This window comes from Eubalaena glacialis, chromosome X (genome assembly GCF_028564815.1).
Source record: "Eubalaena glacialis isolate mEubGla1 chromosome X, mEubGla1.1.hap2.+ XY, whole genome shotgun sequence".
Classification (NCBI taxonomy): domain Eukaryota; kingdom Metazoa; phylum Chordata; class Mammalia; order Artiodactyla; family Balaenidae; genus Eubalaena; species Eubalaena glacialis.
Window position 1 is genome coordinate 94,643,302 of NC_083736.1, and position 16,657 is coordinate 94,659,958.

At 39.4% G+C, this 16,657-nt stretch overlaps 2 protein-coding genes across 2 annotated transcripts in view; one reads left to right on the forward strand and one right to left on the reverse strand.

Moving 5' to 3' along the window:
• Positions 1-8,336: 8,336 nt before the first annotated feature.
• BEX5 (brain expressed X-linked 5) lies at positions 8,337-10,625 on the reverse strand. Its single transcript, XM_061178850.1, has 3 exons — positions 10,505-10,625; positions 9,310-9,376; positions 8,337-8,875 (listed from the first exon to the last, which is right to left on the reverse strand). The coding sequence occupies exon 3, from the start codon at positions 8,843-8,845 to the stop codon at positions 8,507-8,509; it is 339 nt and encodes a 112-aa protein (XP_061034833.1). The 5' UTR covers positions 8,846-8,875; positions 9,310-9,376; positions 10,505-10,625; the 3' UTR covers positions 8,337-8,506.
• The window catches only part of LOC133081852 (melanoma antigen preferentially expressed in tumors-like), a 62,532-nt gene continuing 55,701 nt past the window's right edge, over positions 9,827-16,657 (forward strand). The window contains exons 1-2 of the mRNA XM_061178180.1: positions 9,827-9,986; positions 10,069-10,336. Of these exons, the coding sequence (XP_061034163.1) occupies positions 9,827-9,986; positions 10,069-10,336 (428 nt within the window). The remainder of the gene's footprint in view (positions 9,987-10,068; positions 10,337-16,657) is intronic.

Here is a 16,657-nt window from a genome sequence, read left to right on the forward strand (position 1 = left end):
GAGTTTTCTGGTTAAGGAATTTTGGTTGACAGTCATTTTGTTTCCACATTCTGAAAATGATGTGCCACTGTCTTCTGATCACCATGATTTCTGATTAGAAGTCAGTTATAGATTAGTGTTTTTCATCATATTTGATCTTCGAATGTATTTTCCTGACATTTTCTCTTTCTCATCTCTTTTTGGTATTCTCATTATGTCTATGTTGGTATGCTTGATGGTGTCTCAGGATTCTCTGTGTCTGTATACTTTTCTTCATTTTTTATTTATTTTTTGTTTCTCAGACTCAAAAATCTCTATTCGCCTATCTTCAATATCACTGACTCTTTCATCAGCCAGTCCACTAATGAGGTGCTCTAGTGAATTTCTCATTCCAGTTACTTTCTATTCAATGGGGGGAAAACTGCCTTTTCAACAAATAGTGCTGGGAAAACTGGATATCCACATGCAAAATAATGAAGTTGGACCCTTACTTTACACCGTTTATAAAAATTAACTCAAAATGGATCAAAGATCTCAACATAAGAACTAAAACTTTGAACACCAAGGAAGAAAAAGGTGGGAAAAACTTCATGTCATTGAATATGGCAATTATTTATTGAATATGACACCCAAAGCACAGACAAAATAGTTAGATAATTGGTGCTGTTGACCTAAAACAATAAAACAGCCAGTTTTTAACTTTTTAAATATTTATTTATTTATTTTTTAGGTTGCACCGGGCCTTAGTTGCAGCATGTGGGATCTTCATTGTGGCATGCGGGATCTTTAGTTGTGGTGTGCAGACTTCTTACTTGTGGCATGTGAACTCTTAGTTGCAGCATGCATGCGGGATCTAGTTCCCTGACCAGGGATCGAATCCTGGTCCCCTGCATTGGGATCGTGGAGTCTTACCCACCGGACCACCAGAGAAGTCCCAAAACAGCCAGTTATTTTACCAACAGAATAGATTTATTCAGGAATAGCAAAGAATTGCAATTCGGGACATGTAAGCTATGGCAAACCACAGGCAAAGTCTGGGGAACAGAGGAGAGGAATGCTCTTTAATAGAGTAGAAGGGGGAGTTGGGAGGAGCTGTTATATACAAAGAGTCCTTTGGAGGAAATTGAGAGTTCAAAGTGTAGTGGCTTTTCACTGGCTGAGCTGTGACAATCTCTCATTGGCTGAGCTGTACCAGGCAAGGAGATATTCTTCCTTCTTCCTGCTGGGTAGTAAAGTAGTAACCTTCTTCCTGTTGGGGATGTAAAGTTACTTCTCTTTCTGTTGGGTCTGCAATTGACTTTGAGTGGCAGGGCATGAGAGCTTTCCGTTCTGGCCCCCTGACTCCATTTTAAAAGAGGTTTTTGTTTATTAGTTTTCATATTTTCACCCTTTTGATCAAAATTTTTCTCTGAAAGCATTACTGATCAAGAGTCAGGTTTTACTAGATTCAGTGGCCTTTTGTCCTTCAATGCCAGGAAGACCTTTCTGGGTGTCGTGTCCCATGTCAGAGGGAAAGTGAACATATTGGAAACCTATTGAGGTCACATTCGAATAACAAGGAGGGGTTAGAAGGAGATCTCTCAGGCATTTCCCATTTAAAGTATGTATCTTAGAACAGTGAATACAGCAATAGCACACTCAAAACTAAAAAAATTAAACAAGAGCTTTGAGAAGACACGGTGCAGGAATAAACATGAAGCAGTGGCTGATGAACTTTTCAGAAAAATAACAAAACTTCAAAGGACAGAGCATGGAACCAAAGAGGTTTATTCTCATGCCTTAAGATGTAATGGGATTTACCTTGCTAGGTTTTGACCTGCTTGGGACCCATCACCCCTTTCTTTCTTTTTTTTTTTTTTTTTTAATGGTGCTTCTTACATGTGACGTTTCTTTTTTATTTATACATTTATTTATTTTATTTATTTATTTTTGGCTGTGTTGGGTCTTCGTTGCTGCGCGTGGGCTTTCTCTAGCTGCGCGAGCAGGGGCTACTCTTCATTGTGGTGCGCGGGCTTCTCATTGCAGTGACTTCTCTTGTTGCAGAGCACAGGGTCTAGGCGCACGTGCTTCAGTAGTTGTGGCTCGTGGGCTCTGGAGCGCAGGCTCAGTAGTTGTGGCACACGGGCTTAGTTGCTCCGCGGCATGTGGGATCTTCCAGGACCAGGGATCGAACCCGTGTCCCCTGCATTTGCAGGTAGATTCTTAACCATTGCGCCACCAGGGAAGTCCCCCATCACCCCTTTCTAATCTCCTATTTCTCCCTTTGGAATGAGAATGTCTATCCTATACCTGTTCCACATTGTATTTTGGAAGCACATAAATTATTCAGTTTCACAGGTTTACAGATGGAGAGTAATCTTGCCTCAGGATGAATCACACCTAGAATCCCACCCATATCTCATTTAGATACTATTTAGATGAGATTTTGGGGACCAGGGGTGGAATACTATGGACTGAATGTTTGTGTCCTTCCCAAATTCATATATTGAAGCCCTAATCCCCAATATGATGGCATTTGGAGATGGGGCCTTTGGGAGGTAATTAGATTTAGATGAGATCACAGAGGTGAAGCCTTTATGATGGGATCATTGTCCATATAAGAAGAGGAAGAGACCAGAGCTCTCTCTCTCTCCACCATGTAAGGATACAGCAAGAAATCAGCCATTTGCAAACCAGGAAGAGAGCTCTCACTAGACACTGAATCTGCCAAAACCTTGATCTTGGACATCCCAGCCTCCAGAACCGTGAGAAATAAGTATTTATTGTTTAATTTACCCAGTCTATATTATTTTGTTATAGCAGCAGAACTAAGACAATTTGAATTAATCAAAATTAAATAATTTGTGCATCAAGGAACACTATCAAGAGAGTGAATAAGCAATATACAGGATTGGGAAGTATTTGCAAATCATATATCTGATAAAGGGTTAATATCGAGACTATATAAAGGACTCGTACAACTCAACAACAACAAAAAGAACCCAACTAATAATTGGACAAAGAACTTGAATAGGCATTTCTTCAAAGAAGACACACGAGTGGCCAAAGTATGTAAAAAGATGCTCAACATTAGAGAAATGTTAACCCAGACCACAGTGAGATATGACTTCACATCCATTAGGATGCTACTATAAAAAGAAACTCAGAAAATAATGTGTTGGTGAGGATATGGAGAAATTGGAACAGTTGTACACTGCTGGTGGAAATGTAAATTGGTGCAGCTATTGTGGGAAACTGTCATTTCCTTTAAAAAAATCCATATAATTACCATATATTCCAGCAATTTCACTTCTGGGTATATACTCAAAAAAGAATTGTGGGCAGAGGTTTAAACAGATATCTGTACTCCCATGTTCATAGCAGCATTATTCACAATAGTCAAAAGGGAGAAGCAACACAGTTGTTCATTGAGAAATGAATGGATAAATAATATGTGGTATATACATTCAATAGAACATGATTCAGCCTTAAAAAGGAATGAAATTCTGCTACATGCTATAATACGGGTGAAGCTGGAAAACATTATGCTAAGTTAAATAAGCCAGACACAAAAAGACAAATACTGTATGATTCCACTTATGTAAATTCCCTAGAATAGTCATATTCATATAGACAGAAAGTGGAATAGTGGTTACCAGGGGCTGTGGGGAAGGGAATAATGGAAAGTTATTGTTTAATGGGTACAGAGTTTCAGTTTGGAATGATGAAAAATTTCTGTAAATGAATAGTGGTGATGCTTCCACAAAAATGTGAATGTACTTTAATGCCCTTGAATTGCACACTTATAAATGGTTAAAAGGTAATTTTTATATTATGTATATTTTTCCACAATAAAAAATCTAGAAAATTGGACCGTTTTAAAGAGAACAATAAAGTGGTATTTAGTACATTCACAGTGTTGTGCAACCACCATCTCTGTTTAGTTCCAAAGCATTTCCATCACCCCAAAGTAAAACTCCTTATTCACTAAGCAGTTTCCCTCCTTTACCCTCTCCCCCCAGTCCCTGGCAGCCATCAATCTGTGTTATAACTTGTATTGGTCTTCTTCTAGGTCTTCCATAACAAAATACACAGATTAGGTGACCTTAACAACAGAAATTTAATTTCTCACAGTTCTGGAGGTTGGAACTCCAAGATCAAGTTGTCAGCGGGTTTGCTTTCTCCAGATCTCATTATACCCTCATTTGGCCTTTTTCTCCTCCTCTTCTTACAAGCATACTAGGCATATTTGATTGTGGCCCCACCCTATATCCTCATTTAACCTTACTTACCTCCTTAAAGACCCTATCTCCAAATATAGCTACACTGGAAGTTAGAGCTTTAACCTATGAATTTATGGGACACAGTTCAGTACCTAACATTTAACCCTCTGTCTCCCCGATATTCATGTCCTTCTCATATTAAAAAAAAAAACAGACAACTTCATCCAATCCCAACAGGCCCGAAGCATTAACCCATTCTAGCATCAACTCCAAGTTCAGTCTCATCTAAATATCATTTAAATCATGTCTGGATGAGACTTGAGGTATAATTCATTCCTAGGCAAAACTCCTCTCCAGTTGTGAGCCTGTGAAATTAAGAAATTACATGTTTCCAAATTCAGTGGTGAAATAGGCATAAAATAGACATTCTTTTTCCAAAGGGAGAAATCATGAAGATTTCCCCCTATGTTTCCTTCTAAGAGTTTTACAGTTTCACCTCCTACATTAGGTTTCTGATCCATTTTGAAATAATTTTTGTATATGGTGTAATGTAAGGGTCCAACCTCATTCTTTTGCAGGTGGATATCCAGTTTTCCCAACACCATTTGTTGAAAAGACTGTCCTTTTCCCATTTTATGGTCTTGGCACCCTGTTGAAAATCATCTGACCATATCTGTGCGAGCTTCTTTCTGGATGTTTATTCTATTTCATTGGCCTATATGTCTGTCTTTATGCCAGTACCACACTATTTTGATTATTGTAGCTTTGATAGGGGTTACATTGCAATGAACGGATTCTCCAGTAGAGCTTCCAGTGGGAGCCTGGCCCTGCCCAGACATTGATTTCTGACTCCCAGTCTCCAGAACTGTGAGAGGATAAATTTCTGTTGTGTTTTTTTTTTTTTTAAACAGCAGCCACAGGAAACCAATACCAATGGTGAGTGGCAGGCTCAGTGGCAAATGAGTATTTATCCCTATTTTCACCTTACCACCTTTTCCCTGAGACAAGCAGATAAACTCCCCTTTGTTAATGGATAAACCCAAAATGGCTAGGACAGACTCTTACAAGCAAGTTTTTTTAAAATTATTAATTAATTAATTTTATTTTTGGCTGCATTGAGTTTTCGTTGCTGCACGTGGGCTTTCTCTAGTTATGGTGAGCGGGGGACTACTCTTTGTTGCAGTGCACAGGCTCCTCATTGCGGTGCCTTCTCTTGTTGCAGAGCACGGGCTCTAGGCACGTGGGCTTCAGTAGTGGTGGCACGCAGGCTCAGTAGTTGTGGCTCGTGGGCTCTAGAGCACAGGCTCAGTAGTTGTGGTGCATGGGCTTAGTTGCTCCGTGGCATGTGGGATCTTCCCGGACCAGGGCTCAAACCCATGTCCCCTGCATTGGCAGGTGGATTCTTAACCACTGTGCCAGCAGGGAAGTCCCTCAAGCAAGGTTTTAAATGTGCAAAAGGAATGTAATTTTTATTAATTTTATTGTTTATATTTTCCCCATATTGTAAAGAGAGTGAAAGGCATTACATGGTGTTCAGTTCATCTTAAGACATACAGACCCTCCCCTTGAACTTTTATTTATAGTCTTGCTTTACAGAATATTTAATATTTTTACATAGTATATACCAATTGTTCCCCTTATAGTTTCATCTTTTCTTCTTTTTCTAATGTTCAGATAGGCAGGCCTTCTCTTCTCTGATCTTTTCCTTGGATTCAGATTAACATATATCTATATTTTCTTTTAGTTATTTTATTGGTTTGTCCTCAATATACTTGGGATAAAAATATGTGCATGGGTAATTCTCAAACTCCAGTGTGCATCAGAATTGCCTGGGAGCCTGTTAACAATGCAGTTACCTGGGCACCATTATCAAAGTGTGGTTCTTTGGTGTGGGGCTAGGATTCTGTATTTTAAACAAGCTCCACATGTGATTCTGAAGCATTTGATAGGCTAGCAAACTTCGAGGAGCACTGACATTACTATCTTAAAAGGATCTCATGTGTTGATTTTGGGGTGTAATTCCTCCTCTCTGATGTGTCTTTCACAAGAAAAACATTCTAGATAAATGAAATGACTTCCTTAGGCTCACACAGTCAATCAAGGATAGTGCAGAGAAAATAAACCAAAGATATTTTAGTGACAAATTATACCCAGTTGTTCTGAACTCTACATGTACATCAGAATCATTGTGGGTGCTTTTACAATGTAATGATCCTTTGATCTCACTTCTAATGAGTCTGATTCAATAGGTTGGAATTGGGTCCTGAGCTCCACTTTAAAATCTGAGGTAATTCAAGCCTGCAGCCAAGGTTACAACCTATGCACTAAAGATAACAGCATAAAAATAGAACAGTTGTCTCTTTAAAAAGGGGATGGCCTAGTGGTAAAATAAAGTCTGATGTGTGTGTGTGTGTGTGTATAATGAGGAGGGGAGTGTCCAAACTTGAACTAAAGTTGGGGCCTCCACTTTAAGTCCAGAGATGTCTGATGAACTTGTAGGATGCAGTGGGTGTGGAGTAAAACCTAGTTTCCTGAATTTTTAATCAGTTCACAGGTGATTCTGATGCAGCTGGTCTTTATAACACACGTTGATAAACACTGACATATATTAATATTACAACGTCCATGCGTTGAAACTGATGTATAATGCTTTCTCCGTTGTGTTCCTTTTTCAATTGCAAGCTACAGTCTACAGAGAAAAGAAGTCACTTGCTCACAAATGATCAGAGGCAAACCTGGGCCCAGCTTGCAGGACTTTCAACTCAGTTATAATTACCTGCAGTGCCGTACAACTTACCAGACCTTGTGCTAGGCACTGAGGGTACCAGGACAAATGAGACAATATATTTACTGTAAGAAGGGCAGTCTAGTTAGGGAGCAGTGATGACTGGGTGGTGGAACATGTCCTAAAACAAGGGTCCATCTCCTGGATCCCCAGTCTCAGCCTGTTTCCCACTGATCTGTGATTACAGGTTTATTGAGCAGAGCAAAAATCAAAGTAAAGGAAGAGGGAAACTGCTCTGGATCCATGTAGGTTGGTGTGAGTAGAGACTACCAGGGACTCCTGCGGTGAGGGTGGTGTGGACCAGAACAGTCTTGGGGACATAAAGCCACCCCCACAACACCTGTGTATGCAAAGAGTGAAACCTGTAGCAGTGTCTATGCAGAAAATGGACTGCCAAGAAGACTGGGCCATATTCATGGGAGGATAGAAGAGATAGTTGAATTCTGAGCACACTATCATGAGTGTCACTCAGATTTATCTTGGGGAAGGGGGGTGAGGACAAAAGTCTGAGAAAAACCGCAAAGGGCTGTTTGGATCCCTAAGCAGCACTGGGGAAGTACCCACCTGAATTAAGTATAACTCTAAAGCAGGAAGGGGCATTCTCCACATTTCTGAATGGGCAAACTGGGGATTCAGACCACTGAGGGCTCCAAAAAAATCAGTGGGTCTTTGTCACCTTTAAGACTCCAGCACATCAGCAGTGGTGGGGACCAGTGGAGGGAGGAAAACCTAGCAGAAGGGGAAGGAGTGCCTAGCAGTCATGGCATTATCCAGGGAAAGGAGACACAGCAGCATAGGTGTAGAAAGGTGTCTCCTACCTGGCAGTCAATTGGACTTGCTTGTAGGCCTACTCCTTTGGTCCTTACCTAAATATGAAGGACACCTAGAGGGCTGGGCCTTGCATGTGTCGACTGAGCCAGCCACAGAGTTCGGTCATTACCTCATTTGATTCCCACAGTAGCTCTATAAAGCATGTACTATCTTCATTTTATAGACGAATAGGCTGATTTTAAAGAAACATATCTGTAATAATTGCCAGGTTTGTGCTTCTAAATAAGAGATCCAGAGGTAATATAAGATTTATGTCTTTAAATTGTGCCTCAAGTATTTATTGTCTCCATTCCCTTTATAAGCTGATTGGTAAGTTATTTGCATCTTACATTTTTTTCTGACACATGTGTATTCATTTTGGAAAAATGAGGAAAAAACAGATAAAATAAAGAAAATAAGAAAAAGACGCATTCTGATGTGTGTATATATATATATATATATAAATAATATGCATGCTTTTAAATGAGATAGTATATCTACAGACTGCTTTCTAAACTGCTTTATTAGCTTTACAATATGTAATAGACATCTTTCCATGCAAGTTGATAAAATCTCCCCTGCTGACAGAAAAACTTACAGACTAAGTCAAAAGTGAAAATTAAATCTCTAATCAGAAAAATGACAGAACACGAAAGGTTCACAGTAAAGGGTACATCAAGAAAATGCAAGTTTGGGAAGCAGGGGGGTTTACGATTATTAACCTCAGCATTCAAGGCATAAGGCAAAATTCATCATGATGGTCGTGGTGAGGAGGATCTCCAATAAGAATGCGCAGACTGTACCTCAACTGAAGCTCCCTAATTTTCCTCCTTAGCTCTCTCATCTCCTCCATGAACCTTTCCATATCATCTGCATCTCCATCTATGATGTCAATGTTATTGACAAGCCTATTGGGCATATCCTCTCTAAAATCCTGGGCAGGTGGAGCCCATTCCCCTCTAATGTTTCCTCCAGGTTCTTGGCCTTCACCACCTCCCAAAGGGCGGGCTTCTTCATTCTGCACTGGAACCTGCTCCTCTCCTTTGCTTTCCTTGGGGACATTTTCCATCTTGAGATTTTTTTTTCCTGCTTCTTCTTCCTAGTAGATAAAAGGATTGAATGTTTTGTAACAACAGGATTCAGAGCTCTGTAAGCAAAGGTTTTCCCACCTGAGAGACTTCATGTGCCCTCTAGGGGGTGCCCCAGATCTAGCCCTGCCCCAAAGCCCACGATTTTCCCTGAAAATCATTCCCAGGGCCACTCCTGGCACAAAAACGTAGGACAGGTAGTGGGCTGGACCGTCGCTGAAAAACCAGGTCTTAGCCTCCAGGGATCTTCATATGCCCTCCAGGGGCACCCCAGAGCTTGCCCCTTTACTCCCTTCTTCCCTCACCAGCCACAGGCCCACAGTTTCTAAAGACTCAGGCCAGGTTTCTCCTGCACTTAAGGGGGGCAGGGATGGCTGGGAGTCCCCCAAATTCTGTTCTGATCCCTGATACCCCTACACCAAAGGGTCCCAGGCACCTCCCATACCTGCAGGAATCAGAAGCAGTCTTCCTCTCGTAGCCTTGAAATCTGCTGCACCAACGGACCTAAAGACCTGCAGACAGAAATTCGACAATGGCCAGGACTGATCACTCGATTAAAGGACCAGTATCGGGGGACACCAGCTCCGTTGTTGGTTTAGGACTCTGCTAGAAATATGTTGCTGCCTTCTCTTTCTCCTCCATCCTGTCTCACAGCTTCTTTTCCCGCCCTGTGACGCGCTACCCTGCCTTCCAGAAGAAATCAAAGCTGATTATTTCCAAACCAGTTTCACCTCTTCTTTAGGCCCCTTATCTCCACTGTCTCGTCCTTCCCGTCATCTAATTACCATTTCTTGAACGCAAATGGACAACTTGCGGGGCGGGGGAGTCCGAAGAGCTTGCTGGGTGGCTACGTGGTTCATTTATAAAGAATTTCAATCTGGGTATCTGCCAGGACCTTTTGGGACCCCGTGGACTTTCTGGAGCTCACCCTCGGGCCACTGCCCACCATTCTATGCATCAAGATGGATGAAGGGCGAAGAGGTAACGTGGGCATTGCAAACCTGTCCCCGCTGCGGCGCCAGCGCTTTGTCAGGCTTACCCCAGGGTCCGCAGGCAGCGCCCACGCTTACACCGACCTGCAGGGACCAGAAACTGTTTCTCGTTCCCCGCCTATATCCCGAAGTCGGTAGCCCGCCCGATCGATTGCCTCCTCCACAGAAGGGACGTGCTCCCCAGACCTAATCCCTGTCCCTATCCTCTGCAGCAGCCGCCCCGGTCCCCGCCCCCCACCCCTCCCCGGAGTTCCCGCAGCCCACCATTTCCGGCTCCAAAATGGAAGGAGGGTGGAGAAGAAATACCGGGAACGGTGGCCTAGACCCGATGCAGAGTCCGCCATCCCCAACCCAGGGTCACCCGTTGCGCGCCCCCTCCCGTCGCCCTGCAGGAATCAGGCCGTTTCCTCGCCGTCTCCTTTTCTGGTCCTTCCCGTCCAGGCGTCGCCCGATCGCCCACCTCCTAGGAGATACCAACTGGTACCCATTCTTAACCCTTGGCCCCTCTTGATCTCCTCCCACCAAGCCCTCCATTTCTTGCACCAAACGTGTGGACATCGGGGAAGGGATAGAGAGAATCCAGTCCTGGACCCGCTCTGGTCTTTGCCCTGAGGCCCCCGCTCCCCTCCCCAGTCAGCGCCCTCCAACCTGCCAAGAATCTGGGTCAGCTTCTACGACTTCCTCCTTCCTGGGTACAGGTTCGCCCGTCTTCAAGGCAATAGCGAGGCGGCGAACAGCCACAAACGACTAAGGACTGCAACTGGGAGGAGAGACTAATCCAAGGGCGGGATCTAGGTCTCGTAAGGGCTACGTCACTGTGAGCTCAGATCCCCAATTATGGTTCGTACCTGCGGTGCTGCAGAGGGTTGTGGGCGGGGCCACCTTTCTCCTCATTCCCACCTTCCCCCCACCAATACCACTGGGTACTGCCCATCCGTTATTTATTTATCTATTTATTTGTTTGTTTGTTTATCTATTTATTTATTTTCCTATTTAGCATCCTCGACACCAAACGGGTCATAATATTTTGTCGTTTGTATTTGCCTTTGTCCTGATTTCTGCTGGAGCTTTTAAAGAATTGCGTCTTCCTCTTCTATAATATTAAATGCCCACTTCTTTCCCTTCCACTCACCAGCAAGTAAAGCCTAGAATTGACCCTACCAGTCTTGTTGGTTTTGTCCCAGGCTGGAACCAGGACGGGGGAGGGGGGTGCAAGGCTAGGGAGTCTGGAAAATAGGTAGGAGGTAACGTTTCTTTTTTTTTAATGGTAAACTTACTGACACAGGATATTTAATATTTTATTTATTTATTTATTTTTATATTTATTTTTGGCTATGTTGAGTCTTCGTTTCTGTGCCAGGGCTTTAGTTGCGGCAAGCGGGGGCCACTCTTCATCGCGGTGCGCGGGCCTCTTCACTATTGCAGCCTCTCTTGTTGTGGAGCACAGGCTCCAGACGCGCAGGCTCAGTAGTTGTGGCTCACGGGCCTAGTTGCTCTGCGGCATGTGGGATCTTCCCAGACCAGGGCTCGAACCCGTGTCCCCTGCATTAGCAGGCAGATTCTCAACCACTGTGCCACCAGGGAAGCCCCCGGAGGTAGCATTTTTAAAAACACTTTCACTCTAATTATTTCCCTTTCTGTTTATTTACTTTTTGAAGGGGTGGGTGATTGTTTTTGTTCTGTTTCCCATCAGCATGCATTCATTTTTTGGTTGTTATAATTAGACAATGCAATTATTTTCAGTTGAAAACCGACTTCAAGTTGCAAAAACTTGGCAACATGTTTCTGCTGTTGAATCATCCTATAAATATAGACCCTCCAGATTGCACCCTCACCCCCTTTTAAGGACTTTGAAATATAAACCTATGCTGCTGGTTTCCCTTATGAAGGGCCTCTGTGCAGTCCTTTTATGAGATGAGGCAGTGAGTCTAATGGAGTCTTGATGGTGGATTTTCAGATTTTGAGAACCTGTGACAAATTTATCATCTCCTCTAAATTATATTTAAATTATATTAGTACAACTTCACTTTACAAAAAGACTCTAGCATAGCTTCTAAAATAGAGCAACACTGAGGTCTTCCAACAATTCAGAACAGTAATTTGGGAAAGTTATGCTGACAGGTAAAAAGTATTGTGAAGCTACAATATTAAAACAATATTATACCAGAATAAATATAGGACAAATGAAGCAGAAGAGAAAGCCAATTTTCAAACCCAAATATGGAGAAATATTAGTAATCTGAAATATTTTGAATCAGTGGGGAAAGGTTAGTTTACTGAAGAAATGGTGCTGGGATAATTGGTTAACTATTGGGAAAAAAACGAAGTGTGTTATTCCTGTTATACACTTAAATACAGACACTAAATATTTAGATAAAAAGACATAAATCATTGAAATAGTATATAAGAAATGTTATTTTGTATATAATTTTAGGATGAAAATGTTTTTTTAAAAATATAGCACCAGAGACAGACATAGCCAAAAGACAATTGGTCCAATCCTGCTGGGGACCCTCTAAGTCTAAGGAACCATGTACAATGCTCCTCAGAATTATCCCAATAAAAGATGGGAAACTGGAGCATTTATCCACAGATGTGGGTCCTTTATTGGTGGATGTTACCCTAGGAATGTTAAAATCTCTGGCACATCTAGGTTGTCCTAAGCCTGGGCTGAGCAAGCTCCCAAGGTGCCAGAAAAAGCCCTCAGTAAAATTTAGAAATAAGATAAAGTGGAAGGACAATATCGTTTTTATCCCTGCCTCAAGAATTATACTATTCACATTTTACTCTAAATCAGCCCAAATATTTACCTTCAAAATAAAGATAATACACACACATCCATTCCCATGTTTATGGATATTGGGCTGTCTGTAGTTTTCATTATGAGACACAATGTTGATTGAACTTCTTTGTACATAAAGTTTTGATAATAATATGAAGGTATTAAATTCCTAGAATGGTCATTGCTGTACATGACTATGGATGCTTTTAACTGGCATAGAAATTGGCCTTGAAAAATATTGTCCCAATTTGGCACCTATAATGTATGAGCATTCCTGTTTGCTTATGTGTTCACCAACACTGGTTTATTATATTTTTTAAATTTTGTTTTATTTTATATTTTGTTTCATTTTGTCTTATTTCATTTATTCTTTAAAAAAGTGTTGTCATAGTCATCAGGTAATGTTTTCTAAACCTGCCAGATCATAGCAGACACCTGAGATTAAGATTCCCAGACTATTCTCTGAAGATTCTAGTTCAGTAGATTGGAGCCAGGCCTGAGAACTTGCACTTAGGTTTTTACACAATTCTTAATATTAGGTAGGGTTGGGAATCCATGTCATAGGCAAAAAAACAAAATGAAACAAACCTAAAAGCTCCCATTGTTACCATTATGAAATAGCCTCAAAATTACAGAATGGTTTTGAAAATAGCACAAAGAACCCCCACGTGTCCTTCACTGTATTCCCCAGTTTTAACATTTTGCTACATTTGCGTTATCATTCTCTCTTCATGTAGAAGGACATATTATTTTCTGAACCATTTGAGTCAGTTGAAGATCGAATGGTCATTTAAAAATATTTACTTCAGTTCATTCCATATAAAATTTTCTTAAAGATGAGCCTATGTTTTGGTCTTTGGAGATTTCTTATATATAAAAATATATATATATATATATATATATATATATACACACATAAACTTGTAATGTATAAAGATAAATATTTTAGTGTATAATCTTACTAAATGTTCTCTACTCAGTATTATACATAATTTATTCATGCATCTATTTTAATGGAATAATATACCATAAGCTGGTCTGCTACTTGCTTATTTATTTGCTTAAAAATATTTTCAGGTTAGTAACAATTTTACTACTCTCCTTGTTTTTAACGTCTCAAAACTGTTCAAATTATCATAATTTATTTAACCAATCCCCAATTGACTCATATGGGTATTATTTCCATATATTTACAGTAATCAGTACTGTTTCAATAAATGTGTATATGCAGATTGCCCTCCAAAAAGATTGTTCACACCCTCACCAACACAGGTTGTAACCAATCATACTAATTTATGAAATATTGGAATCATATAAAACTAGATTGAGAGAATACAGCATACATCCATACTTTTATAATATATATAGTTTGAAATATATATAATAAATACATACATGTGTATATATATAAACACATACATAGTTATTTTATGTACTTTAAATGTGTGTGTATATATACATACACACATATATATGCATACATACACAAACACGCAACCTACTTTTCTTACACAACCTACTTTTTCTTAGAAATCATGTTTTTGAGATTCATCTATGTTGATATATATATAGATGTAGGTCCTTTATTTTTACAGCAGTATAGTATTCCGTTGTATAATTGTATTGTAATTCATTTTTTGTTTTCCTGTTGATGCACATTTAAATTTTTTCCCTATTTTTTTCTAATATAGCCATAGTTTCAGTGAACATCCTTGTGTATGGCTCCTTTGTACTTCTTCATTTGAACAGCAAAATTTTGTTTTTGTTGCATTTATTTGTTTTTAGTTTTTAGGGTTGTTGTTGTTGTTAAGCCTCATCTGCCAGGATTTTCCAAATCTGCCCCTTTTGGGATGTCATCCTAGATATGGAAATAACACCTAGATACACAGGTTCTTCCTCTGGAGGTTCTGATTTAGTAGGTCTCGGATGGGACATGAGAGTGTATTTTCAGAAGTACCCCAGGTAATTTATAAGATCAGGCAAGTCTGGGAAACACTTTGATGGGTTTTAAAAATTATCCCATTAATTTGCTGATTTATTTTCTTTAATTCTTAGTGTAGTTCAACTTCTATTTTTAAATATCTTTATTATCCTTAATGGTTAGGTTTTTAAAAGTAGAGTAATACAGATCTGAATAATGTAGAAAGTGCATGAGTTTGCTATATAGTCTTTCAGAAGTTTTATTTTGTATGTATTTATGTATAGGAATACTTTCTTAGCTCAAGCAAGGATGAAATATTACTTAAAATTGTTCTTTAATATTTAGGATGTTACATAGCTTCTAAATAGAGTAACACTTAAAAACAGATTTTTAGGTTGAAGGGAAAAGTTTCAAACTGAATACATTTCCCTAAGATTTCTGTACAAGCAAACAATCTATTTTGGTAAACCCTGAAATTGGTTAAGACACACACAAACACACACACACGTCCCTCATTGATCTGTAATTTCCGTTTCTTCTACTTTTATTTCAGTCTCTGTTCTTTTTAAATTGTTTAATTTTAATGATTGAATTGTTTTTCAGAAATAAAACCATCCACTTTGGTGTATATTATTGGAAATCGTTTTCTATGCATATACTTATATAAAGGAAAATGTTATTAAATCAGGGAAGAATTATATAAATGTGAGCTTCTCCTTTAAGAAAGGTACAGAACTATGCTTAACAGCAAGATGAAAGTTTGAAGAAAAATAGTTTTAAAGTCACTACATTTTTCCCCATTTACTCAGCACAAGAAACTATTGTTCACCGCTCAACTAGGTTTTTTTTTTAATGATTACAATTTTTTTCTAATGCTAAAAGTTGTAAAAATTTCATGGTCATAAAAGATTATTTGTTCTTTTGTTACTTCAAAAGCTTTAAAAAATTTTGAAACATTGTAATACAGCATGAGTCATACAGCAAAGATTAGTGGGAAAATTATTGTTTAAAAAATTCTATTGGCTAATGTAAAACATCCCTTTGTTAAGCTTAGTAAGATTTTGTTAAAGAAAGCTTTGTACCCAAATGCTATTAAAACTCAGTTTTTCTTGATAATATTAATAAGAATGGTTTAAAATAAATCTCCCTTCTGTAGTAGAAATAAAGGAGATTCTAATGGCTTTCCCAATCTTAAACACATTACAAAAGTTGTTTTCTTTATTAAAATATGTTACTAAAATAACACAATATATATGCACATATTTTAGTTGAACCATGTATAGTTTCCTGAGACTTTTTAAAAAAAACTTAACAGTATATTTGGACATATTTCCATGTCTTCTATTGCTGTGTAACAAATCACCATAAACTTAGAGGCATATACAACAAAATTCATCTCACAGTTTCCATAGGTCAGAAATCAGGCACAACAAGGCTGGGTTCCCTGCTCAGAGAATCACAAGGCTGAAGTTGGCTTGCTGTGTCCTCATCTGGTGACAAGCCTAGGGAAAAATCTGCTTTTAAACACATTCTTATTATTGTCAGAATTCAGTTCCTGGGGGATGTAAGATGCAGGTCTCAGTTTTCTTACTAGCTGTCAACCAGGGACTGCTCTCAGCAACTGCAGATTGCTCTCATATCTTACCATGTGGTTCTCTCAATCACAGCAAGAGAGAACTGCCCTTACTTCAAATCCCTTTCACACTTAGAATTGCTCTGACTTCCACTTCTGCTTAAAGCTGGAGAAAATTGTCTACTTTTGAATGGTTCATGTGATTAAGTCCAATCCACCTAGATAATCTTAACCTTTTAAAGTCAACTCATTTGGGACTTTAATTACATGTGCCAAATTGAATTGCAGAAGTGCCTTGATTAGCATGTGATAGAATAACCAGGGGTCTGGAATCTTGTGGGGGGTATCTTAGAATTCTCTCTACCACACTACCTAAACCATTTTTCTTTTTAAATTGAGATACAATATATCTAACATAAAATTCAACATTTTAACCATTTGAAAGTGTACAATTCAGTGGCATTTAGTACATTGACAGTGTTTTGCAACCATCACCCCTATCTAGTTGCATAAATTTTTTCATCA